Source organism: Myiozetetes cayanensis, unplaced genomic scaffold, assembly GCF_022539395.1.
Source record: "Myiozetetes cayanensis isolate MyiCay16 unplaced genomic scaffold, myiCay2020 scf15, whole genome shotgun sequence".
In the NCBI taxonomy this organism is placed as follows: Eukaryota; Metazoa; Chordata; class Aves; order Passeriformes; family Tyrannidae; genus Myiozetetes; species Myiozetetes cayanensis.
In genome coordinates, this window is record NW_026087159.1 from 10,621,089 (window position 1) to 10,648,512 (window position 27,424).

At 41.0% G+C, this 27,424-nt stretch overlaps 1 protein-coding gene across 1 annotated transcript in view; it reads right to left on the reverse strand.

The window, feature by feature from the left end:
* The window catches only part of AMMECR1 (AMMECR nuclear protein 1), a 93,996-nt gene extending 67,169 nt beyond the window's left edge, over positions 1-26,827 (reverse strand). Inside the window, 3 exon segments of the mRNA XM_050310569.1 lie at positions 1,692-1,950; positions 1,953-2,210; positions 26,716-26,827. Coding sequence (XP_050166526.1) covers positions 1,692-1,950; positions 1,953-2,139 — 446 coding nt within the window. The 5' untranslated portion in view covers positions 2,140-2,210; positions 26,716-26,827.
* Between the last annotated feature and the right edge of the window lie 597 nt (positions 26,828-27,424).

Consider the following 27,424-nt stretch of genomic DNA (forward strand, 5'->3'; position numbering starts at 1 on the left):
AAACAGTTGGTATCTACAAAAGGACAGACATGGATTTGCAAAAGACCTGGGTAAAGAAACTCACAGTGGAGTCTCCCTGCCCTCCTTTCATTATTGGTACTCTGATGAAATCACATAGGAGTTATGAAGAGCATATAGGGAAGACTTGCTGGGGTGGCAGGTTAAGTAGGAATCCACAGAGCTGGGTTGTCATGACAGCAGCTGAAAGTATGCAAGAGATGTATAGATCCTGGATGTTAGAACAGCAAGGACTACAAATAAGATCATTAATACATCACATTTTTAAACACCAAGAAGCATACACTACATCTCATCAATGAAACACAGACTACATGATAACCATTTGCATTGGTGAGGGTGCACGAGGGTCTAGGACATACACAAAACATCGTATTCATAAATTACCGATAAAGCACAGGTTCTCACAGACTCAGTAGTCATGCTATACATAAGAGGAAAGAAGTGACATGCACTTTGGTGGACCAATGCACTCGAGTCTCAGCTGGAGCTTGGAAACGCACCACATGAGCTCCATCCCATTTAAAAGCAAAGTAAAACAGTGGAAACTCAATTTCCACAACCCCTTAGGTTAACTTTGCACTCAAACGGACTCGGAACATGCAGCGACTCAATAACTCATCCCAGCTGAGAGGAAGTAACTTCCCGTCAGAGAGAAGTTGCTCCCTGGAGTGTCTGAGCTCCGTCTGCAGCAGCACGCCCGGCTCCCCGGCGCAGGCAGCTGCAGGTGCTGACATGCCGGGCACTGCCATCCTGGCGGGTCACCTCCGAAGGCGGTGGGGCAACAAACACTGAACAAGAGTGGCCAGGGATGGGAATGAAACAGGCCCTTGATGGACACTCTTGCAAGGAAGCTTGGGAGGCAGAGGGAGGATGGGAGTAACAGGTGTTTATGTGATCTGTTCAAAACTCCGGGAATTTGATGTGGTGGATTACTCGGGGACTCGGGATGTCTAACACTGGGTGATCTTCAGGAGTCGCTACAAAGCAAGGACTCTGCACAGTTTGAGACCAAAGTAGCCTTTACGAGTGCCTGGCACAGGGAATGTACAGGTACACCAGTGCTCACAAATCCGGGATTCGCACGACAGGGCTCTGACAGTGTACTCACCATCCAGCACTGGTGAAGGAGAGGCCCGCACTCATGCAGAACACATGGACAGCGAAAAGCTGACTAGTGAAGGGGTCCCAGTAAGGACTACTGGTGAAACAGGCGGGGAGCGGGCAACTCGGGCGCTACTGAACAGAGCCCAGGAGCGCGGAGCGGTGGCCGGAGGCGGCCGCGGAGCCCGGAGCGCGGCACAAAGGCGGCTGCTCGGAGCAGGGCGCTGCCGGGTCAGGGATCACGGCGGGGAGATGCCACCAGCGCGCCGGGCCGAGAGGGGCCGGTCAGGGGTCACGGAGCGGGCGGGCAGCGCGGCGCTCCCCGCGGCGAGCCGGGCGCGGGAGGGCAGCGCGGCTCCGGGGAGCGGGGGCGCCCGCGGGCCGGGCCGCGGGACAGGCGCGGGGCCAGGCGAGGACAGCGGCCGGGCGGCGGCAGCGGGGAAGGTGCCGGGCGGGAGGCGGGAGCCGGCGGGGAGGGAGGAAGGGAAGGGAGGGCGCCCGGCCGGGGGGGAGCCGGGCGGGACGGGCGCGCACGAGGCGCCCACGCGGGCGGTCGCGGCGATACTCACTATGGGTCGTTGGTGAAGCGGGGGCTCCGCGGGGGCTGGTATCCGTACAGGTGACAGTAGAGCACATCGAAGCAGAAGCAGCACATCTCGGCCGACACCACCATCTTCCTGCAGCCGGGCCCGCCGGAGCCGGGGGAGGCGAGCAGCGAGGCGGACGGCGGGGAGAGGCCGGCGGGGCCCCCGCCGCAGCTGGGCGGCAGCGGCGGGGACAGGGCGCAGCCGGCGGCGCCCCGCCAGCCCCCGAGGCCGTTCAGGCGGGGCCCCCGGCGGGGCAGCGCCCCGGCTCGCCCCCCGCCGCAGCCGCCCCGCCGCAGTGGGAGCCGCCGCCGCCACCGCCCGGGCCGGCCGAGCCCGAGGGAGGGGAGCTGGAGAGTTTCTGCTTCTTCACCCCGCAGCAACCCGCCGCCATCTTGGAGCCGTCTCCCCCCACGCAGCGCTTCCGACCCATGGCGGGGGGGCCGGCCGGCCGGCCGGGGGACGTGCGGCGGCCCGCTCCGCCTCCTGCCGCGCCCGCTCCGCCTGCACGGGGAGGGGGCGGGAGAGGGAGCGATGAATGAGGAGCGGGAGGGACAGGAGGGTGGGGAGGAGAGACAGAGAGAGCTGCGTTAGAGAGACCCGGTGAGCGGCCCCGGCGGGCAAGGCCGGGGTGGAGGGGGCAGCGCGGCCCGCAGGTGTGGCGGCCTTTCCCCTCCCCTCCACACGCCGAGCCGCCCCTCTCGCCTTCCCCCCCTTCCCTTCCCTCCGCGCTTTATCTCCTCCTTCTGCCAGGGAAGTGGAGCAACTCCACCTCGCGTGCTAAAAAAAAAAAATAATAAAAAAAAAATAAACCCACAAACCCGAGCTCTGCAGGCGCCGCACGGCAGGAGCAAAGCCCTTGAGATGGTTAAAAACACCTCGCTAAATAATTCAAGTGACCTGAGATGCCTTTCTCTGGGGAAGAGGGGGGGGCCGTGTTGGAGCCGCCAGGCTGGGAGCCTGCAGAGAGTGCTTGGATGCACCTATTAAACATGCAATCGTGATGGCTAAAAGCCACAGGCTTTATGTATATATTATATTTCATATATATATATATATATGTTTTTTTAATTACAGCATTGGCAATTACTTCACAAGCAATAAATAGCAGCTGAGAGCCAGCAGCCCTGACCCGGTGAGAGCGTGGCCCTGGGTGCCTGCAGCCCGGGAGAGACCTCTAGGGAAAGGAAGGCCAGAGGAAAAAGGATGTGAGTTCCTGCTGTCCTCCAGACATCTAAAATTAAGCTTATCAAGCTACAAGGGTGGCAGGGGAAATGTGTTTTACATTACTGTTTTGCATTAGCCTCACATATAGATATATCTGAATTTACGGAGAGGCTTGCAAAGAGCCGTAAAGTCCTTCAAAATCTGTCTCTATGTGTATATTTAGAAAATAACACCTCACCCGTCAGTGTTATGCAGCCATCTCTGGCATGGGATGTAACAGCTGTTTAACATAGAATAGCAACACTACAGTATCAAGGAAGACAAGGGGCAAGGACTGCCACATCGAGTTAAAATAATATCCCAAGTTTAGAGAGACACAGCCGTTACCCAAGCTAGAGTACAGTATAGAAAAAGTTTTCAGTCACAGACTACTTAAAGGCTCAGTTTTACATTTCTTGTTGGAAATGGTTTATCCAGTATCCTCATGATCTTAATTTTGACTGGATCTTAAATTATGGATTTGAAGAGAAAATCCCCAATTCCTAGAGTGCTAATACTAATGGGTTAAAAAGCCCTTTGAGGGTTTCTGTCCAAATCCTGGCCTAAACTCCTCTTGCTTTGACTGTGAATCATAGCCTGAGGTGAAACAGCTGCAGGGAATACAGCAAGCAGAAAGGAGAAGAATCAGATGATGTGAAGCAGTCTTTTCCAGTTTTAAGTGTAATGTTTATGTTTGGGGCTGGAGAATACTTGTGAAAGGAACCCAGTTTCCCCTCTCTCAAACAACTTACAAGTTTCTTTCAAAACAAAGGCAGTGTTTTCTCCTTAGAGATTCATTTGTTTAAAATCAGTTAGCAGTGACACCTTCAGTTGCTTTTGGGAAAATAGTTTCTCCAGGTATTGAATTCTGTCTTTTTCTAATTTTTTTAACATCCTGCATTATTTAACACTAATATTTGTAAAAATATGAAGTAATTGCAAAAGCTTGTGATACAGACACAAATATAAATTGTTCACTCCACAGGGACAGATATTTGAAAGGTTCAGTGTAAGTCTCAGATCTAGGACTGATAATCCTTATGCAATATCAAGATTATTGATAATGCATAGGCATAACTTTTTGATCAAATATTGTATTGTGATGGTCCTTGAATGAAAGGCTAAACTACATATATTACTTATCTTTTAAAAACACCTTTTTCAACTCTTGCAGATGTTCTTTGTTGTGTTTGCCTATAGTTGTGCTCCTATTTTACCTCAATACAGTGCCAAGCATACCAAATCTCTCTGTAAAGACAACAATAAACATACAAACCCAACTGTGGAAATTAGTGGAGTCAGAAAGACACAGTTGTGTTAACAAATATCTTGAAGTGGAGAGAACTGCAGACTCACAAACCATTTTTCATAGCTCAATGAAAATTTTCCATTCATATTTGAAGGAGCATTTATTCTTTGGATAAGATTGTTTCAGTTCACTGCAGCTTGTGTTTCATTGGCCCTTTGCAAGTCTTGAGTGCCTTTACCTTTCTGTTTACAAGGAACCCTGAATATGTTCAGTTTCTCAATGTACACAGTACTTCAATACTTTGCTAACTTTGGCACATTCTCTTCTGTTGGTTGATGACTTGTTGGTTGTGCCTCACATGCAGTCAAATATACTGAGTGAATTCCATATAAAATCAAACTCTTCAGCAGTACAAGCAGAGTCAGAATGGGACTGCAATTAGGTCAGTTTAATTGAGGTGTGATGTAGCTCTCCTTTATGACTCCAGCTGTTTAGCACTATTGCTCACCTCATGTTCTAAAGCCCCAGTGATTTCAGTATTGTCGCTTATTACAAGGAAGAGATTAAAATTAACGTTTTAATTAAAAATCACAACCATTATTCTCGAAAAGAGCTGTCAAAGAAATTATTCTAAGGAAAACAGAGTTGTTTGTAGAAAGATATTTCTCAGCGATCCGAACCTGCTCTGAAGGATTGCCCTTCTTAAACAAGAAAATCAGAATGACTGGTATCTGGGGGAGATGATATCCTGACAGACACGATCCAATTCCTTTTGAATCCGAGGTCAAATTTGCACTGACTGTAGCAGAAGTCAGATTGTTCTCAAGTGGCCTAAAAGGTGATTTATGTTCTCAGTATCCTTCAATCTACTTAAAAGACAAATCAACCAGAACAAGGAAACAATGATCCAAAATTGGGCTCCATCAGTAAGCAGGAGTGATATAATCCTTGCCTTATTAGTACCAATTCTTTTAATAGGCACTGTGACAGGTGAGGGATTTAAAAGGGTACTTAAAATAGCACATTTAGGCTCTGGTTCCATGTGCATTTCTGCAGGACCAGTAATGTTGGTTTAAGCAGCTCTACCTCAGCTAATTGTTCTCCTTCCTGCCCCACCCGTTCTGTTGTGTTCATGCAGCTGTTTGTGCAGATGTGAGGCAGAAGATCAAGTTGGAAAACACTCTTTTCCCTCAATTATTTTTGAGCCAAATCAGTTCTCCAGTCTGGTTTATCGGAGGGCTGCACAAAAGTCTGTGTTGGCCTGTTGGAGTGGCTACACAAAATTGTGAATTAATGGCCTTGGGCAGTTTAAACAATGCTACCGAAAAATTAGAAGATGGAGCCTAAAGCAATATTGCACATATTTATGTGGAAACTGTCATAAATAACAGAAGTGTTTGAATTTTAAATAATAGGTGAAGAAAACCAGTTGAGGAAAAATAAAGGGCCTTGGACAGGAAGGGAATTAGTTTATGCTTGAGACTGTAGAAAAACCAGAGCCAGGCAATGAAAGAAAGGGAAACATCTAATATTCTACTTTCTTAGAACTAAAGAAAACATTATACCACAAATAGTTTTATAAAAAAAACCCTCAACAACTTCAGAACTTGAGCAATGTAAACAGCAAGTCTATGGAGTTAGTTATTATTCTAGAAAAGAGTCTGTACTTACATATTCCAAAATGCAAAGGTTAAATTCTGTCTTTGTATCTTCCCATAATAAGAGTTTTTTTGGATGGGCCTGCCATAAAACTGAAAGATTTACATGCTGAAAATTCCTTTGGTCTGAGGAGTTTCCACCCATTGTGGAGCCAGTCCAGGCAACTCTTCCCTTGCCCTGCAGCCTACAAGGCATTATGAGTGGAGCTGGGAAGAAAGTGGGTTTGCCTGTATTGCTTTCTCACATTATTCCCAAACTGTTCTATCACACCCTTGAGACTCATGTGAGTTTTCCTTGGTATATTCTGCTTAGACAGAGTAGTTACTGTTCTTCAGTACACTCCCTGTCTCAGCTGTCCCCAGGAGAAATTAGATGCAGCACTGAATCTAGGCCAGAAATGTGCACAAAATCCAATAAAGTTAATGAAAGTTAACTTGCACATATCTGAGAACAGCAATTGTTCCTACCAGTTAGAGGCCATATCCTGCTATTGTTCCATATATCAAACCCCTATTGAAGTCTCTTCTAAAAAATCTTGTACAAAAATCATCTCAGGATGTGATACCAGCCAGCAGACAAAAGGTCCTCACATGTTGTGTTACTGGAATCCTGGCCCTGTTTCATATTGTGAGCTGTGTTATAATTTTACCATACTGTGAGTCCAATCTGTGTTATTTTAAAATTAATATTGTTTTACAGACATTTTTCACTCTTACACAAATTTAGGGTTTGGTCCTGTTGCACTGCAAAACTGGGCATTAGTTTGTTAAAAAAACCTCACCAAAACACCCAAACCAAACAATCAAATAAAAGCTCTCACTAAATGAACCTCCCAAAGCAAACAAACAAGAAAAGCAAAAAATCACCACACATTCTAAAATGTTATTTATCAAAGTAAATAATCTAGGACTGGACAGTTTTTGAACTAGAGAGAAAAACATTAATTGTGTCAGTGGAATCAGAAAAGTTATTAAATTAAAAACCTGAGGTTCAAAGCACTTGGAATAAATGAAAGGTGAGAGTTGTAGTAGGTTTTTAATGGAATTCTTTTCAGTTAATTCTGTGATCTGGAATACTCCTCAGATATTATGTTAATGCAATATCCTATCCTTTTTGAATGTATTTTTCCATTGTACAGTGATAAAAGAAGATGTGGCTTACATAGCTGTATTCTCAGTATAAATTCACCATGGCTTCATTGAGGTCAGTGGAGCTCCAGTGATTTATACTAGCTGATACATTAATAATAAGCCTTAGGACATATTTTTTGACTTAGCTGTTTGTGGTTGGTCTCCTTCACAAAATATTTTCCACCACTGTAGAGCAATATGTATTAATAGCATTTCTCACCTCTGAAGAGCCAGAGCTTGAAGTGTTTTAAGTTAATTAGAAAAATATATGAGTGTCTCCAGTGCAGTCATACAGACACCCCTAATGAACCCTGGCAACAGTCAAATACGACACAGAAATTGAGGTGTATTAGGAAGAAAATGTAATCATTAATTTTCAAATGAATGAGTGAATTAGGAGGATGGAATGCATGCTGATTTTTTGCTAAGAATTAAAATCTGGTCAGGACATCACAATTACAGGCCTGTCTATTCCTAAGAATTGCACTAGACCTTTGACCATCCCAAGTGGCCCACACTCGATTTAATATCTCATATAAAAACATCAAAAACTTTCCTATAAATTTAGTTAACGCAAGGAGAAAAAAATTTCAGAAAAGAATTAATGATACTAACTGATTGTTAACAATGTTAATTGATAAGGGTGACAGAAGTGCTTCCGTGCAAGGAAGACAACAGGCATACCTTTTGATGTTTGAGCTTCCTTTTTCAGATGTTATTTAATTTTCTTGTGAAATAATTTGATTTCTTCTGGCTGCTGCTTTTGCTATCCTTTTGCACATATTATCTAGCTTTTGGTGTGAAGGAATTCCACCTCCATTCTTCTAATGGCCAGTTCTCAGTTCAGGTTCATGCTCCCTGGCTCTGCTATTTTGCACTGCTCAGATAGCACTGAAGCTGCCTGTCATCTCTGTTCCTTTCAGAGAAATGAGATATACTGTTCTTTTCTCCAGAGACTGAAGAACTTTTTTCTTTAATCTTTGTGAGCAGTAAAAGCTCTGTGAATCCTTCTGCTTGCCCTTTCCCATTCTAACTTCTATAATAGAATCTGTGAATCTTAAGATGGCCAAGAACTGCTGCCACTGTTCCAGGTGGGAACATCTAATCACTTGATATTGGAAGGTTTTACTCTCACCTAATGAAATACTTTGGCTATTGCTTTGAAAGAATGTTTGTTAGCTACACTAGACTATTGCAGCTTCTAAAAATATGCATGGCACTCATAAGTATTTCTCCTTCTTCAGTGTTGTAACAATATTGCTATTTATTGACTGTATTTTTTTTTCTTTTTCTCTAGAAGTATCAGCATTCTTTATACTCCATGCCCAAATTACTTAACTTTATATCTTCCAGTGCTTCTGATCTGTACATGTCACCCTGAATGAAATCTTGATCCTCCTTTCTGTGACTGGTTTAATAAAATCATCATTTCTGTCACCTTGGTGCACTTCTCTTTCTCTTTTTCTGCACAAAGAGAAAGTTGAGAAATGCCTTTTTTTTGCCATAAAGGTGCTGGCCCTTCAGCATATCAATTTGTGACTGCTAAAAGCACTAAATACATTGTCTTAAAAGAGACTTGAGGTATAAATAGAATGTTAGTTAATAGCAGGTGTTACCCTCGGTGGCAAAAAGCCAGCAGGGCTGCAGTAAAACCCTTCTCATTGCAGTTGTTGCTTTCATCACTGGCAGTTTGTGCGTGCAGCCCCAGCAGGGCTGATGCTCACAGTACTTTGGAGTCACCTCTCACCCTCACCCCCCTCTGCTTTCACATACTCAGCCCTGCAAATTCTTTTTTGAGTGTGGTAGGAAAAGAGACCGGCAAGCCTGAACCCCGACTGCTGCAAGTTTCTGAATAATATCATTCATTAATTTTACTGCTTCCATTTGGTAGAATTCCTGTTCTCCAATATAGTAGTTTCTAATGCACTTTCTATTGCACAAGTCAGTTCTCCTTTCAGACCTGTATAAATCAAATCACTCCAATGAGGTCAATAGAATTTCACTGTTACAGAATGATGAGTTCAAACCCCGGCCTTTTAAACCTGTAGGTTCCCTTGTAAATTGATGAATGATTTGTCAGTTCCCAGGTCTCCTGAGCTATCCTCTGCTTTCAAGGAAAGTGATATTTATATAGATCACATCCAGCCCACACAAATTTCATTAAACCAAACTTTATGTCTTCTCATTCTGCTTATCTCCCACGTTTGTATTCTCGCTCTAGGGAAGGGCCTTCAGGCTGCCTGCTGGGGGTGATAATTTCTGTCACAGTTGTTTAATGTATAAAATAAGCACATTATATTCATTTTGAATAAAAAGCAGCTGATAAACATGAAAGCCTCAGCAAAGGTTCACCAGTTCTTGGCCTAGCAGTTATTACTCCTCTTGTGCACTCTTCCTTTCATTCACTATTTCTGATGTTCCTTTTTTCACATTATCCATAACTCAGTCTGCCATTATCGCAAGTAAAAGCAGACCTTTTGTTTTTAATGTGATCATTATTTTAATGTACTTTAAAGAGTAAAATAAGTAGTATTTCTTCAATTGTGAACTGAGTCATGACATTCAGGAAACACTGTTCCTTATGATGTTTTCCTGCTAATTGTATAAAAGGTGAAGTTACAGTCCTTAACATCTAGAAATACCTGTGAGCTCACATCTGAGCTTTGGTTTGCATGTTTGTTTTTCTCAGTGGTTTCTTCATGGTTGATATTCTAATAACCTACTGGCTGCCAGAGATTGCACAGGGGTAACATGTTTTGATTTAAACACTTTACATTTGATTTGAGGAAATTCCTATTTCCATCCTTAACTCTAATAACATTGATGCTTCAAATGAAAAAAAGAACTTCCCTGCTTGTGTAAGTAAATCTATAAATATATTAATCCAGTGGCTCCAGTTATAAATGGGATTCTGGCTTTGTTACCATCTCCTTTTTAAATGCATCTCTGCAATAATTCATTCATTTTGGTTGGCATTTCTAAAGAGCATGTCAAGACTGGGACTACCTCGTGACATTGCAGAGAACCCAAGCACAGCACGTCAGACCTAAGGAGACACTGCTGAATTATTTCAGGGCTATCCTTTCATGGGTTAGGTCCTTACAGCTAACATCCAGTTTAGATCAGGGATTTAGAAGAAATTTGAAAATAATTTAATAAATAATCCCATGTATTTAACTCTCTAAAAAAAAAATCATCACATTGTCTGAATTTTCTGTTTTTCTATTGCCCACTTTGTGTTTGTTTTCACAGGTCAAAGTCCCACTGCCCAGTGTCATCACATTCAAGTCCTGCAGTGACCTGTAAGTCTCTCACCTCTAACTTTTCAATTGCAATAGAACAGCTGCCTGAAAACTGTTGTGGTCACCTCATGAATACTGAAATAAGTCTTTCACTGAACTATCTTTAAAAAAAATGTTATATATTGGGATATAGTTTGTCTTGTTATGTTAGATCACTGTAGTTCAAGCATGTATGCTTATAGTATAATACAGCCACATTTTTAAATACTAGCTTATGATAATTAATTGCATTTTAAATGGAAGACTCACAGCTTATCAAATCTACTTCTGTTTCTAAAGGTGCCCTTACTCTAAACCTTGTTCTTTAAACTGGTTAAATCAGAACTGAAAAGTTATCAAAGAAAAATATTACATTTGCCCTTTGATGAACAATTACCAAGCACATCACATGTTCAGAGTAAAAAATGGATAACATTTTATTTTATGAGTCCACTAACTAATAGTGAATTAGAATAAAAATCCCGTGGGAACACATTTGACATTCACATGAATAACAGATGAGTTCATTATGATCCCTGGCTTATAAAAAGAATGGCAAATGAATTCATAATTATTAAGCATTTAAAAATAACACATTCCCCCAAAAGATACAATTCTGCACTAAATACCCGGTTACAGTTCAGCTGCAGGGCTCTGAAGGGCCTGAAATGAAATGGTAGCACAAATAATTTGGTCATTCACCTAATTCTTTAACTGCTTGGTAGCCAAAGTAATGAAGATTTGTATGCTATTTAATGCCTTTGAATTAATTCTGAAATTTTGAGATTAATCTTGCTTCCAAAGCAGAGAATGCAGATTAGATACATGGTGCATGAAAGGATTATGCTGGGTCTATGTATAAAGAGCAGGATTACAGCACATATGGCTACTGACATGTACTCATGTTCTAAGTGCCTGTGGGCATCTCATTTGAAATATATATTAGAGTTGAATTTTGTAGGGGTTTTTTTGTTGATAGATATGTGGTTGTATAGATGACAAATACCACTGAGGACAGTTATTTTGCTAGAAGTGACATTCTCAAATACTTGCCAAGCTGTCACATTAGCATACTGCTCTCAGCCAGGCAGGAGGCAGCTCTTGCATGAATTGAACCTCTGCCCTGTGATGACACTGCTAGCACAGGGGTCCCAGAGGTTGCCTTGTCTGCCAGGCAGAGAGAGAAGTAAGAGATGCTGAGAACAAAGTTCTGAGAACAGCACAGAGCACTTGCAGTGGAGGAGAAGGGAGATGAGTAAAATCCTGTTCTTTGAACTACCTGCACCAAGGACATAAACAGAGAAGGGATCAGGAGTAAATCAAATTAAGACTGTTCTAAATGCTGTCAGCACTGAACAGGGGCAAAATTCTTGTGTCCCCAAATCTTACATAGATGTTGATAGCCTTGATGGAGATGGAGGGAAGAAGATTGTTATTTTCTATATACATCCTGACCCCATAGGTAGCCCTCCTTGGTTATCCAAGGAATAGAGAAATAATGCCATGTTACTTCTGTATTCCTTTTCCCAGTATAGAGGTAAGGAGATGTGTGAAAGGCCTCATGCACATGTAGATTTTAAAGTCACACTGTTAGTAGGTTTTCCCAAGTTCCCTTCTCCACAGCAGCAGCCCAGGCTCTAACACAGCTCTGTTGCCATCAACAGTGTTGTCATGTTGTCATGTGAGGGAGGTGCTATATAGTCACGAAAAAGGTCATGGAGACTAGAAATATATTAACCAAAACAGAATTCTGTAACAGAATTGCATACCTTTCAAGTCCAATTATTTAGTTGTCACTACTAGGGAAAAATTTATCAAAATGTCAGAAAAGCCACTTGTACTATACAATGTTTGTGGAATTATTTGAGAAACTGTTAAATGAAGATCAAATGATGTCTTTCTGCTTTGGAACAAGAATCACCAGATGAGCTTTGTGAGTTGCATAGTTGCCAATGAAAGAATATGATTTATACACTGCTGAATTACATTGCTTTTAATTTTAAAAGTCTGTTGGCACTATCTGATTTAACTTCTGACTTGATCTGGGTGGGTAGAGTTTGGATGAATATCCAGACAGCAAAGGCTGAGCTGATGCTTCAAACCTAAATCCAACAGATAAAAACTAAATGTGTATCAGGGAAACTAATTGTGCATCAGGTAAATTATCTCCTTCCTTAGGCCTGTGGATTACTGGGTGAAGTGTGTGGTTTGATTACAATTATTGCCTTAAGGCAGAGTTTCGATTCTTATGTGTCCCATGAGGACAGTGCAGGAAACCTGTTCTATCTGTGATGTGTGAAGTGAGGGCTCTTGGATTCACAGATTCCAAGACTAAGGAGATGATAATAGTCATGCATGCTAATTGTGCTACATGCACCTTTTTCCCCTTGGAAGATAAAATCAAGTTTGGAGGTTCTGTTTTGTTTTGTTTTGTTTTGTTTTGTTTTGTTTTTCTCAAAGCTGATACACTGTGAATTCATTACTTCCAAAAGTTTTGAAGTTTCTATTTTAAAACATTTAACATCTGTCCAAAAGATAGTTCTTTGTTTATACACCATTGAATATTACAATGTATCTATGGTTGTCAATATTTGAGGTAATTGTTATTATAAACAAGGGCACAATGAGAGAAATGCTGTGATAGCTCTCCAACTGATGACAAGGAAAAATGTATGTACTTTTTACTTATGAAAATCTGATGGCATTACTTTACTATAACCCCTTTGAAGTTAAGACATCAGAAGATGTCTGCTCTAAAATGTTGGATAAATCACCCAAGTCAATGCCACGTCACGAGCGTTCCACCCATGCATTCCCTCACAAGGCCACTGCTGGTCCCTATCCAACATCACTGTGCAGAAAACTATCATGAGAAACATCACCAGGCAGGTTTCTGTTCATTACCAAAGCATTACTTTGCAAGTAAATTATTCCAGTGTTTGCTCATAATTTGCTTGGTGAAATAGGAGTGGCCACTTGCATCAGCCTTCTGTGGAAAGGGGGAATTCATTACATAAAGCTTGTAGAAATCTGGAAATTAGAGACTTCTGACAAAATCAGAAAACTCAGAACACTAAGATTCTTTTTTAAAAATTAGGAAAGGAAAAGTGGTAGAAATTATTTGATAGTGGGAATGGGCGAGTCCTGACTAAGAGAATCAGAGGGACAGCCATCTCTGAGAAAGAAGGGCAAATTCATACAAGATTTGCTTTATTTTTTAAAGGAAGCAGGTACAGTTGTGAGGAGATTTGAATAATTTATAAGGATTAAAGTCCAAGCTTCAGAATATGCTTACAATAAAACAAGTCTCAATCTGAATCACCTTAATTTGTGGTAAGTTGTCTTGCAGCAGATAGCAAAACATGTTGGTTCTAAATCTTATGAAACAATAATTATAGTGAGTAAAGGCAATTGGCAGTGATTGAAATACTAATGACACACTGCATTTCAAACATTTGTTTAAAGTGACCTCAGCCTCTTATTTTACTCCTAGAGAACAAACCTCTCTCAGACTGCATTTGTCTACTGCTGAAGTGCTCTGATAGCATGCAGTACCCAAATTAAGTGTAATTGCTAATAATTTATTCACCAGAAGGTTTGCTATTATCAGCTTTGTTTATGTAAAAGGGAGATTAAAAAATAGTTCTGTTTCTTGCAAACTGCTGTGCAAATTTCATCTGATCTTATTAGATGTTATTATCCCATAGGAATGATATGAGATTCTTCTCATAACAAGAAAAAAGATAACCAAATGTGATATAGGACATAAACAAATTTTAGGATTTGAGTTGGCAGAACTCTATTTATATGTATTACATCTGTAATATGCTATAATCTTTCTGTTCTACTTTCAAGTGATGTTGCCATAAACATTCATGCCAAGAAAGGAATAAAGCTTGTGAGTGTAATACGTATGCTGTGTATTTAGCAGAAAGCATGTACAGAATTTTTTAATTTATTTTTTAATTTTGCATTACCCCATCTTATATCCCAGTGCTTTTTGCTGCTTTATTTCAAAATGTCAAGAACAAGAGAGGTTCATTAGGAAAACATATATATCCACTGCACCTCTACACTGTATTAAATAATGTAAAATCACTTCTCAGCTCTTGTGAAGATGGGCCGTTTGAAATTTTAAAGAGATTAAAGTATGTGAGTAGCTCTAAACTATTCCTTTTAGCTGCTGTTTTGATAATTATCCTTTTCTTTATAACATATCTTGCTGATCCTCAGTTGTTTCTGCTTTCAATGGATGGGGAGGTCTCTTAAAACAGGTGGTATTTTTACTTTGAAAATTTAAAAGAAGAAAAAAGATAAAAAGCTGCATATCGTAAAGTTCAAGCTACTTGATGGCCTCTGGATGGAACTCCTTCCTTGTCCACAGTGTTGTCCTTTCTCAGTGCTAGGGAATGCACAATGTGCCATCACAGCCAACAGAAACGATGTAGAGAATCCAATTAGTTCCTCACCTTCTGTAATTTAGCAGTTACATTCCCTAGATGATTGAAATTCAGCTATATACATCATTACATTTATTAACATACAAATGCATTTAAATTTCTTATTTATGACCTTGCACATCACTGCACGTTCACCAGTGGTACAGGAAAATACAGTTTTATGTTAGTTCATAATGAATTTGTTCTTGCTTGCAAGCGCTGGAAATGTGGTGCAATGTTTTAATTTCAAACACTGGAAGAGAATTTTAAAATCCAAGTAATTTATTTTAGCAGGCTACTTGGAAACATTTACTCTATTTTTTTTATTCTAAAAGCCAGAATTTATTTATTCCATATTTTACTGATTTTTCTTTCTCTACCCATGAAAATTAAATGCAGAGGTTTGATGGTTTAGATAGTGTGCTTTCAGGCAACTTCATACTTGCTTCTTTCTACATGTTAAAAACTCAGTAAATATACCACCTTTTCCAGAGGAAAAAAAAAAAAAAACAAACTTGAGGAAATAGCCATTCGTCTTTCAGAGGTCATTTCCCAGTTGCAGGGTTTGGCTTTGTTTTCCTCGTTGTTATTCTGCAGAGATAACTGGTTGGTTTATCCAAGGCTCTCTGAAAGGTTGTGCGCTTGGGATTGAGGACTCAGTCATGGATATTTGCTCTTGTGCCAGAAGGGAGAAGGATCCCAGGGGTCCATGGCTCAACTAACCCTATCTCAGCACAGATTAGAGATGTTCAGAGGCAGCGTGTGCCTGAAGAACGGGGCATGGCATCCATCATAAACCATCCCATTTTCCCATCAGTATTCCGGGACCAGAGTGGCGTGGTAGACGCAGGAGCCAAACCCAACAGGCCCCGGAATTCCTGAGCCAACCTGCAAGTGAGGTCTGGTTTGTGCTGCCGGAGCCCTGCAAACTGTGGTGGTGCCCAGCTGAGCCGGGCTCTGGGAATTCTGCCGGGAAAGCCCTTCCCGCAGGGCGTGCCGAGGGCTGCAGGAGGGCACAGCTTGCTGCTCAGCTCGCTGCGTTCCCAGCGCTCTCGGGGGCTGGTACCGAGCGGCTGCGCCTCTGCACACCCCGCCGCATAACTTGGAGTTGACTGGAGAGATAAAAATAATCCCTGACATAAATCAACTTCATTCTGCCTCAGGACATCATTTAAATACCTTCTCCTGGGTGTTCTTCCCTCTATAAAAGCAGCAAGTTCACTCTCCAGCCTTCACACTCTAATTCTAGAAAATGTTTAATGAGGGGCTCTGCCACGGTGAGGGCAGAGCTGTTACTGCTGGAGGATACAGGGAATATCAGCTGGGGACACAGTGGTGGGAAATAGCTATTTTAGAAAGGCTCTTGAGTATTTCCTTTCCCAAGATTGTAAGGCCAAAATGTTGCTCGACTTTATGAATAGAGATGGACAAAATTTTTGAATGATTTTTAAATTCCTAAAATAAGAGAGGTTTGAAAGGACTGGGACCATTTTTGAGGTTAGCTTGAATTAAAATAGTTTCACCTGAAATAAAAGGAAAAATGAAACATTTTCCTAGTTTTTAAAGGAAATATTTTAACACGGTTGGGATTTCAGCAGGCTGCCTGTGGAAAGCAGGATCTCTTAGTTCTGCTGGGATTGTGGGATACCTGCCTGTCGTACCCTTAGCTCAGCATACCTTGAGCAAAAGACACCTTTGGAAGCTCAGAAAGCTGCTACAATTTCCAAGAAAGGCTTAGCAGACCTTCCCTGAGAGAAGTAAAGTAGAAAATTAAATCAAGTGCTACGTGTCTCCATTCAGAACATCACTTGAGCATGTGTGTGACTACAGATTTGTGTGTAGGATTCCTGTGCTCTCATACAGGAGTTGTTTGGTTGTGTTTGGTTTGGGTTGAGTTTTAATGTATTTTAACAAAAAGTTATTAGGGTTGGTCCAGTAGCTAAAATCTTCAGCAAACAGGTGACATTGTGGACAGTGAAAAACTATTACTAAGGGTGAGCCTCTGTATTTTCAAAACAGCTAATAAGAGTTTGCAATCTGAAGAGACAAAAATGAGCAAAAAGAGAGAGAAAAGGAGCACTGTCAGTGCAGTTTTACAGATGGAGAAGGGGACAAGCCTTGATTCAGAAAAGTATGGAGGCAGATCCTGATTTTTAGCATTTCCAAATGTGTACATTTCAACATACTCTGTTTGATACTGGCAATGCTTTATGCCTACGCTTTTCTAATTTTAACTGTTCTGATTTCTTTTTTTTACTATCAAAGAGAGGGGCTTTTATAGTTTCTCTTCAAACTGATTTTTTTAATACACCGGAACATCTCTATTCTCAGCACAGATTTTCAGTATATTTTCAGATTTTCAGCAGGTTTTTTATAGGTGTGAGGGGGTTCCCCCCCCCCCCCAAATTTTACTGCAACTGCACACATCCAGCAGAGAGCAGCAGGGAGGGACAGATTTACATACATTGACTGGCTGTGCTGACTTTTCAATACAAAATAACAGGGTTATTGTACTGCATCAAAGTAAGAGTCTTAGCCTGGAAGGGATATTTCGTTGACATTGAGCTGAAAACATAGTCACAGTGTGAGGGATCTTAAAAATTGGCTGCACTGTTTCTGGATGCCTGTGTTGTTCAGTATCCATATGAAAATCCTGGTGCACAGCAGACTAACGAGCCGAGACCTTTCCTTAGCAGTATAATCCTTTAGACAAATATCTAGCACCCGAGCGGTAAATCAGAAAAATGGTACGTTCAAGGTAATTGTCTTTGTCCAGCGCTCTGGTTCTAGTTTGAACTGAGGGACAGTGTGTGAGGAGGTTTGTTCCTCACACATGCCTTGACACACTCTAGTGGCAGAAACTCGCAGTGCCATTCTGGCAATGGAGCCCAGTCCAGTTCCTTCCCTTTTGGTGCGAAGCAATAGTTACACTGCATGAAAATTTAGGTGATTATTGAAAGTAACCTGTCAGTGCAGAAACTACCATGCAAGCCCCGTGCTTTTATAAAACTTGCATTTCTGTTTATGTTTCAATATATAAAATACTGATTTGGGAATTTCACTCGCTTGACACTTGTGGAGAGTTTTGAGCAGCACAGCCTGTCCTGACTGAGTCATAGACAAGTGGCCACGATATTTATGCAAGGTATGAAAGTCAATAAGCAGCACCTATCTACAAGTCCTCAACACTTGTCCTTTGAGGGTAATGGATACAGATCTTGGGCAACCTCATCTTTTAATGAACCAACATTAAATAGTAGATCAACGACCACATTAAAAAATGTATTTATAGCTAAGCTCTAAACCCAGTGGTTTTGCTGATCAAAGTAGTCATAAATGATTCACTGTTTTGTCTTCTGAGAAGACATAATGGACCACTTGGCTGCCTTCATTCTCTCCTAATTTTTCCCACTATAGAGCTACTCTGTGGCAAAATCCCTCTGATAATACAGTAAAGTATTTAAATAAGTACTTTTTCACTACAGCATTATAAAGATAGTCCAACCTATGGTGAACTGTTTTCTCCAGAATCACGAACTTTCTGTGGCAAGATTTTCAGTTTGACTGTGGGCTAGTACTGATCCTCTGCTCTCATTGCTGTGCCAGTTTGGGTTGCAGTGGGGTGGAGTTTCTTTCTGTGTTTTACAGTGATTTACACACTAACATGACTCAAGTATTTCACATAGCACAACTCAAAATTTCCCTTCCTCGGGAAATTTTGCTGTTTTGAAACCCTCATTTGGTTGTGTCACAATGAAACCAAAATCCCATTTTCCACAAAACAAAAAAGTAGAAGCATCTCATTCTGGCTTAGTGTTTGAATTTATTATTGTTGTTTAAACAACACAAGCAAATTACATGTATCTAAGGCTCTGCTTGTTCTTTCTGCCTCGTTATTCTCTATTTCAGTGACTCCTTCTATTCTTTCCTCTTTTGAGTGTTGCCTTCTGGCTATCTGGGCATAAAAGAACCACACAGATATTTTAAACTGGCTCTTGCTGCTCTGCCTCTGAAGCTTTTTAATTTTTTTTTTTAAATAACTTTTCTCATTATATGGGTAAGTTACTCCAATAACAGTAAATCTACGTGTACTGTCTAAATGCAGAGACATGAAAATAATGCCTCTCCCCCAACTCCCTGGAGGTCCATTTGAGTTTAAGAGTGAGTAGTTTTTAGGCTGGTGCAAGTCAATCCTAAATATTGGAAAGAGGTTGACTTAAAATTAGAGCTGGAGTGAACAAGTAAATCTCTCATTGAAATCAACAGGAATGCTGCCAGTTTACACTGGGAATGAATTAGACCTTGGGTTTTTTGCATCCTCATTTGACCTGTTGTCCTAAAATAGCACTGTCAGACTAGATGTGTCATAAATTTGTAGTTGTCATAATAATCATGTCATTATTAGTGATTAGCTCAGCTTTAGAGGTTTTTTTATTCCTCGTCCTGTTGCCAAGTTCCATGAGGACACAAGCCATGAGTTAGGTTGGAGCTCCCAATTCCTTTTTCTTGTGGAATGGACAAGGTGCTTCCAAGACCAGGAACCTGTTACTCATTCATGCATATCTACACAAATAGACATATTTGTGCAATACATCATTTTTTCTCGCTGTTTTGTAGTGGTGTAATTAGAAATGGAAGGGCATTTACCCTTCTCTGGGAGTTGTGCTGTCAGGGGATCTGCTCACCATGGGTCTCGTGTATCCCAGGATTATAAATATTCCTTTACATTAATGTCCATTTTTGATCTAGACCCTAATCAAAGCAGAGAATAAATCAAGTCATAAGAAAAAATGGGACAACAGTGGATGAGTGAGCATCCAAGGATACCACCTTGAGAGATTCAGTTGGTTGTGTCTAATGAGGCATCAGTTGTTGGCTGCATGTCTGGGCTTTGTAAAGCTGCAGCACTCACTGAAACAATAATCGGTGATAAACTATTCAACTTTTGATAATTAATGTGCTTGCTTTGTCCACCTTTGTACTTTAAACCCATGTCAGATGACTCCGTAATCTATTTTTGCATCTACTTTAGGCTCCTGTCAGAAATAAATGAATATTTGACTACTGCATGTCAATGCCTTGAGAGTCCTCTCAGGGGCTTCCTTGATGGAAGGGGTTTTTTTTTTCTCTTTAAGACATAAAGGGTCAGACTTGGAGCAGAGAAGTTATATTCCAGAGAAAATTTAATTAGTTTCAATGGACAACAGGAAAAAAATTAACTAAGCGTATAACTAACTTAATTAGCTTTGGGCAAGTCATCTCAGCCACACAGTGGATTTATATCCTCTGGTGCAGTCAAATGAACATGACTCTCTTGCACTCAGAGCCAGTTCAGATTCCAAAATAATACAGCTCATTTCACTGCCAGTTGAATAATGGAGACTAGTTGACAGATTCTTCCATCTGTTATGCCCAGACCATACTTTTCAGGGCAGATTTTACTGACTATGTAATCTGTTATTTCTTCTCACAGTGAGAAATTAAGCTGCCTTCTTTCTTCCTTCTTCCCTGGACAGTAAGGAGATTTATAGAAAACATCAGATAAAGGTATTTTAGGCTGTGAGACTGCAAGCTGTCTTATGTGGCTGTGGTTCCATTCTTTTATTTCAAGGTACTAATCCTAGGAGGTTTAATTTGGAAGTGTTAAAGAGTTCTTCCTTCTGTTTAAATAGTTTGGTTACCTTTATGAAAGAGTCAAGTTTATGTTAAAATTCAGGAAATATATTACAAAAGTGCAGGGAGATTATAAGGGAAGCCAGAGTGTATCAATCTAAAAATTCTGTGAGGTGACTCATTTATTTGCCCCATGACTGTGCAAAGTCACTAGCTAGACAAATGCATTATGCAGATAGAGAACTGGAGACAGAGGTTATGTGATGCCCAAGGCCATGCAGTGAGTCAAAGCTGAGCCAGGGTGAAGTTCCCATTTTAGTGTGCCTATTAATAACACCAGCACAGACAAACTGCATGAAAGAGCTCATTTGGAGGCTGTGTGATGTCAGCATGCTCTGCAAGACTGAAATATTGTTTGTGTCCCTCTCACTCTGAAATGCTGGAATTATTAGACATAAATGTGACAGGATCAATATCTTATCTGAAGGCTTTCTCATACTTAGGGTAAATAATCTCTCTCCTCTTTCCCAGCTGAGGTCTTTTGTTTTTCCTTTGCAAACAGAAAAATTATTTGTTTCAACCATTTTATACCTTCAAATTTTGAGGACTAACAGCTCCGTGTTCCTTCTGGCATCAAAAAAGGCAGTCACAGCATAAATAATTTAGGGATAAATGTGAACCAGTGTTAAATGAGAACCAAATTTTGCTTGCATTTGCTATCCTTGCTAAAAATAGTATTTACATTTAGTAGACCATTCCTGCATTGATATATTCTTTGAGTTTGTGTAATTTATTTACTTTAGGTAAAGTCAGTGGCTTCAGTTATTAACAGGACGTGGCAGAGGAAAAGATATTGAAAATAAGAAGTCGGAGTTAGGAGCTGCTGTATGTCATTGTTATCTGTCAGTGATGTGCCTTGGTGACTTCTGCTTGGGCTTTTAAGAATAAATGTAATTTTTAGATGCCTTTGCTAATGTTTCTCTCTCTTTATCATTGCTAGCTTTGATCATCATATGTAGTAAAACCAAAGTCAATCAAGAATCCACAAAATTAGAGAAATATCCACTAGAACTGGCTGAAGAAAGGTTGGGATATTTGATGGGGAAGGTTAAGGAATCCATTGCAGATGTGTTTAACTGGAGCCAATGTCATGAAAACCAAAAAATGGTATCAGGGATTAATTTTAGCTTGCAGCCTACAAAGCACTATCACAGAAATTCAGGAAACATTGATGACAAGGATTTGTTTTCCCAAGTAGTTTTAAGGAAAATTATCAAGTAATTCAAGTAATTCAGTCTTTATATAGGTAACATTTTAAAGTATCCAGCTTACCTATTTCAACTATTTTACCTATTTTTTGGCAACAAATTAGATATGGTCAATACCAGAAATCTGGTCTTTTCCTCCAAAGGATTTGTTTATTTTCAGCACAGCTAAAGTAAAATTACCCAGTGACTGCAGTTGAACTGTTTCTTGTAGCCGCTGTTTTATGTAACCTCAGACACATCATCTTTTAAACGGATCTCTTTGTTATATTGTACTCTCTGTTGCTGATGTGAGAGCTCACTGCTTTACAATCTCAAGATAATTGAAATACTTGAATATTATGGAATATGCAGTGACTGATTCTGGTATTTGGGATAAAATTTCTATCATAAATTTTGCAAGGGTATCTTTCAAAAGTTAATTTCAAAAAAAACACAGCCATCCATTTCTAAAGGCTGATTGCAACAGAAATGCTGATTTCTGTTGAAGGCTGCTTAGGGCCCTTTCTGTACCGACCCCAGAGCCTGGGAAAAGACTGAAGGATACGAGTCCTACCTCCTGTATCTACATGGGAGTTGCAGAATCCACATAGAAACTGAGTTCTGATACTGGCATGGTTTGCCAATAATTTTAGCCTTGGTGTTTGAGATTTGTTGCTCTGGTCAAACAGACAGATCAGTCTAGATCTGTGCCATAGTGTGTCTCTGCTCCATGAGACATTGAATTTAATTTTCTTTTGGGGAAAAAGGAAGTCAGGGTCTCATGGTCTCAGTCTTCCCCTCTGCCCACAGTGAGGGCAGCCTGTTGGACTGCCAGGTCCATTTGGGTTTTGAGCAACAGAGGAAAAACTTCACATAGAAATAACTTTTTGCTTCTTGTTGACACTTAAAGTACACCTAATCTGTGCAGCCTCAGAACAGATTTCCAAGATTCTTCAGAATATCAACAAGAACCAACTTTGCTCCACTTGTTCTTCTTTAACTCAAAGTGATAGTTTCATTTCTGTATCTTAAAGAGGCTGATGTTACTGCATCGATGTTATCTCAGTGTTTGTACAGACAAGGGATGTCAAAGGCAGCAATATTGCTAAAGTAAATTATAGCACCTATCCATTCATCACACCCAGAGGCTGGTTCTTATCTCACTTGTATTAACATGTATGACAGTGACCTAGAAAACAGTGCTGGAGCAATTATAATGTTGCAGCAACTTCCAAAAACAGGCAGTGCTTTTGGTAATTGATCATTCTTCACCTTAAGAAGAGGATAATTATCCATAATCCCATCTCTCTGCTTCAGTGTATTCTCCTCATTCTAATTGCTATGTTCAATTTATATCTGTTTGTTCTTGGCCAGCATTGTCATACATCTTAAATAATTAATTTGATGATATCTTTACCAATAACCTTCCTATTCCTGCCTCATTATTATGATACACGTTGATCTTTCTGTGAGTGACAAGAACTTGATCCTATTCCAAACAGGGACTCACCCACACCTGTGGGATGCCATTAGTGCTGTGCTGTCTCCAGTATCTCTGTCTTTAATGGTGTACTGGGAAGTGCTTTTGTCTTTTTCTCAGCTGTATCACAGTGGGAAATGTTGGGTGGAAGTGGCTGCACTTTGTCTACCTGTCTCTTTGCTCAGTCCTCCAGGATGTGCTGTCACATCTCTGTTCCTCTGCTACTCTCACCCAGCTGTCCAGGCCTTGTAGCCCTTCTCTCCTCCTTCCCAGGTAGCTCTTACACCTCCCAGTGCTTCTCTAACTGTTACCAGAGGCTGATGTTGGGGTTGGAGTGAGAGCCAGAAATGTGCCAAGGCCTGCTCCTGCTGTGGGATGATGTGGGAAGGAATGGACAGGGGAGGATCCAAAAGGAAGAGGCTGCAGAGCATTTCCATCCCTCTGCTGCCATCTGGGAGAAGGCTGGGGAGTGCCAGTGCTGCCAGGGCTCAGCAGCTACAGGGAAGACAAAGCTGAGCTGCTGGGACTGCCTCCTCTCACACGAGTCTGCAGTTTGTCACTGAGGCTGCTCCCTCATTTGCTCATTCCTGCCTACCATGAGCCTTAAATTCCTACTACATTTCCTGTAATTTCTGCTGCTCTGTGATATTCCTCCCCTCAGCTGATGCTGCCTGCTGATACGCTCGAGCACACCAGCACAGCTTGTCAGCTTTTTGTTGCACAGCCTTGCCTTACACAAATATTAAAATTCAGACCCAGTCCTTGAAGAATTCACTTTTTGTTGATGAATCCTCTTTCAACACAGTCCCTCAACTGGATTTAATAGTATTGGTCTGGTGCAAAGTGACAGCCAGGAAAAATAAACCTGTCCCTTCAATTTTAATGAAGGGCTCAGCCATATGATCAGGTTGTTGCAGTTACTGATGTCAGTGGAGCCATTGAGACATGGGTGCTTTTAGTCTAGCCATTTGCAGAGTAGTGCAGGACCAATTCACCTTCTTTAAATTGATTTTTAAGCTAAAATTGAAAAGAGTAAACTTGGGGAAAAAAAGCTAAGCAGAAGAGTGTATAACTGGCCAGTTACCATGGCTGTGCTCTTGTCCAATCTTATTGCAACTTTAGTGTGTGTCTGAGGATGTCATTAAAAGTGGAGGAACCCACTTCTGTGATATTCTGAGGAATAATTGTGCTTTTGGCTCATGTTCTCATCAGAACAAGTTCTGCTGTAAGTCAGCATGGGTTCCACTGTAGCCATTGCCCTTATTGATATCCATTAGCCCTTTATATATACTTGTTTCTAGGCAAGGATCATTAAATATGAGTTATGGAGTGCCTGGCATCATAGCTGCTGCTGAATTATAAATTAGTGCTTTTACAGAGTCAGTTAATTTTTTTTATCTTACGTGTGGCTGATTTAGTGTGTATGGACACACACAAAGGTAGTCTATTAACATGGCATGAGGGTATCCCTCAGCTGGTAAGGTCTGGAGAGTTGCTAATCTCCATGGTCTATATTCCTCCTCTAAAAAAGGCTGGATTTTCAGTTTCCAAAAAGCACCTGTATGCAACAGTTTGCTTTAAAAATAAACAGTTCATATATCCTAGATGGCATCTGCTTTAACATTATTCGGATTATTTCCTTTCTGCACATACTGTGAAACAACATGCATTGTCTTTCTAATCATAGTTTCTGTCAGTGGCACAATTTAGTCTGACATTTCTAAAATGAATCCAAACAAGCCCCACTTGAATAGTTATCTGTACAGATGTAATCACTGTATTGGGTTTATCTCACTGTATTGCCCAAACACTCAGTTCTGCAGAGACCTGTCCTGCCAGTTAAACTTCCTTCATTTGACTTCTGTTTGTGCTGGGAGTAACTTTTTTTTGGGATATATCTTTACATGCACACCTTGTCACTTGTCTAATGACACATCAGTTCCCCTGTTAACAGTAAACAACCAAATGCTTTGCTAACTTTTAGTGACACACATCCATCTTTCTTCCTGTGCTCTCTGGGAAACGTGTTGAGTCTCAAGATTTCAATCAAGCTGAGTGCTGGCATTTGGGATTGAGTATGAGATGGAACTAAGGACTAAAGGATTGATTCCTATTTCTCAGTCAGCTAATACAGTGTCCATGACTTCAGTGGCACTGAGGCAGAGACTCACCAGCTGGAGGAGAGAGCCAGGCTCAGGTATCAGAAGCAACATTGACAGTATCAGAAAAATTGCCTCAAAATCGTTAAGAGGCTTTCAGAAGCAAAAATACCACTTTCAGAGCCTGATCCTAAGTCTACTGATACCAGTTGAAGTTTTCACTTTTTGCTTCTAGTGTCTGAGTTGTAAGCCACTACATCCTGCATGGCTCTCTCTTTAAAATTCTTTTCATATCAACACCAAAACTTTTCCCATACTGAAAATTAAGCCTTAAAGACCTTCATTCTACTCATGTGTACATTTAGCATTTCTCCCATCCCTCTCTCAGTTTTATACATCACTCAAGAAACATTTTCAAACTATGAAACTGAACAAAGTAAGTTCCTAAAACACTGTTTCAGAGGCTGTGCGTGCTAACTTTTGTTTCTGCTGCAGACTGTAATGTCTAAGCATTTTGATAGTAAATATTATGGGAATACAATTGTTGACTGTGCTCTTTTCCATCCTGGCAGCAGACACAAGTAGCTTTGATTGCTTAGTCTGAAGGCCTTCCTACCTCTAGTGCAAAGTCAGGCTTTCTAAAAGCTCTCCTATAAGGACAACAAACACTAAGTTGCAGTCAAATATTTGGGTGATGTACACTAAACCCTCAGGGGAATCATCTGCAATCATCGTATTACTGAACATGAAAGGATAAAGCATAAAGCTATTCCAGTTTTTCTGAGAATCCCTTTTCCACTTTCTTTCACCAGAGATTCCCAGAATCTGGTTTGTACATTGATAAGACACGAACTGTGTTCATCTTCCTGCAGCAGTATGTATAAGTAAAATGTCCCCGAGGATGCTAAACTCTTTTTACAAGTATTTCAATAAAATAGTACGTCTTATAGAACTGGAATGTCACCATTCTTGCAGAGGTTACTTGCTGCATTTCTGTGAACGTAGAAAAACGAGTCATTTTTAGTTCAGCTCAGTCTGCTGCACTGGTTTTGTGCTGTCAGTGCCTCTGTAGTGTTTGTGTACTGCTTGCTCTGTGGCAGCCTAAAGGTATTCGAGCAGAGCCGGCACACAAGGCAGGAGAGCAATGTATTTAACTGTAAATCAGCAGGGCTTTCCTGTAATGTTTCCATCTACCGTGCATAAAACCACTCCCTGATTTGAATAATTTGCCCAAGCTAAATAATAGTAAGACTAACAATATACCTTCAGTAGAGAAGATCAGGCAATAAAAATACCCCCAGTTTCAATCAGGATTGCAAATTACAGATGCCCAAAAGATGCTAGAATGTAAAGAAAAAAACCCCCACCGCTGGAACTGATCAAAATTAGTGTCAGTCATTGATTTCCAGAACACACAAAGAGACGCTGAGTATAAATGTGTTACTTACAAGTGCTGAGGATTTTAGAGAATGAAAATGGAGACCAGAAGCTGGAGACTGCCTGCCATGCCAGCAGTGTTGATTTGGAAGCGATGGACACAAATAAACGTTCAGCAAAGCTTAAAAAGCTGCAATGCAAGGCTAGCCAAAAGTGTCCATGTCCTTACCGTGCTGGGGCTGGCAGGCAATCCGTGTCTGGGAGCCTTCAGTCCCTCTAATCAGGCTCCGGGGATTTTGTTTGCAAGAAAGATTGTCCTTTAAGTGATGAGTGCAGGAAAACAGAGAAATAAAGAGAAATGAGCAAATTGTACAAGGCAAATAGCTGCAGGTCTTTAGCATGCTCCCTGCGTTTTCCTGAGCTGCATCTGCAGTAGAGAAAATATCCCAAAAATAGCTCAGGCTGCCAATGACTTGCTGAAACCTGAGAAAGAATTGCTGAATTTAAAGATCTGGGTTGCTGTGGGTGTATGATTAAAGTGAGAAACTGCTGGCAGGAAGAACCTAGGATGAAACCACATGCTTAAGGAGTAACTTGTGAGTTCACCGGTATCAGAACATGAGCTGACCTCTGATTTCCCCCTCCTCCACCCAGTGCAAGTTAACCCTTAAGAGTTCAGCGTGGAAAAAAGTTCTGCAATAGCAGATGGAAGAGGAAATATGATTTAAAAAGAAAATTCTTTCAACTGTAGTATCTGTGATGCCAGGACAATATTTTATAGCAGTGCCCTGTTTCCTAAATTTCAGAGCTGTCAGGCAAGCTGACATTTTGCAGAGCTTTAACTTCTGGGAAGCTCAGTCTTGTGTAGGGTGTATGCTAAATACCCCCTTTAAGCTGTCTCTGGTCCCACAGAGTGAAAGGCATTTCAGGTAAAGTTT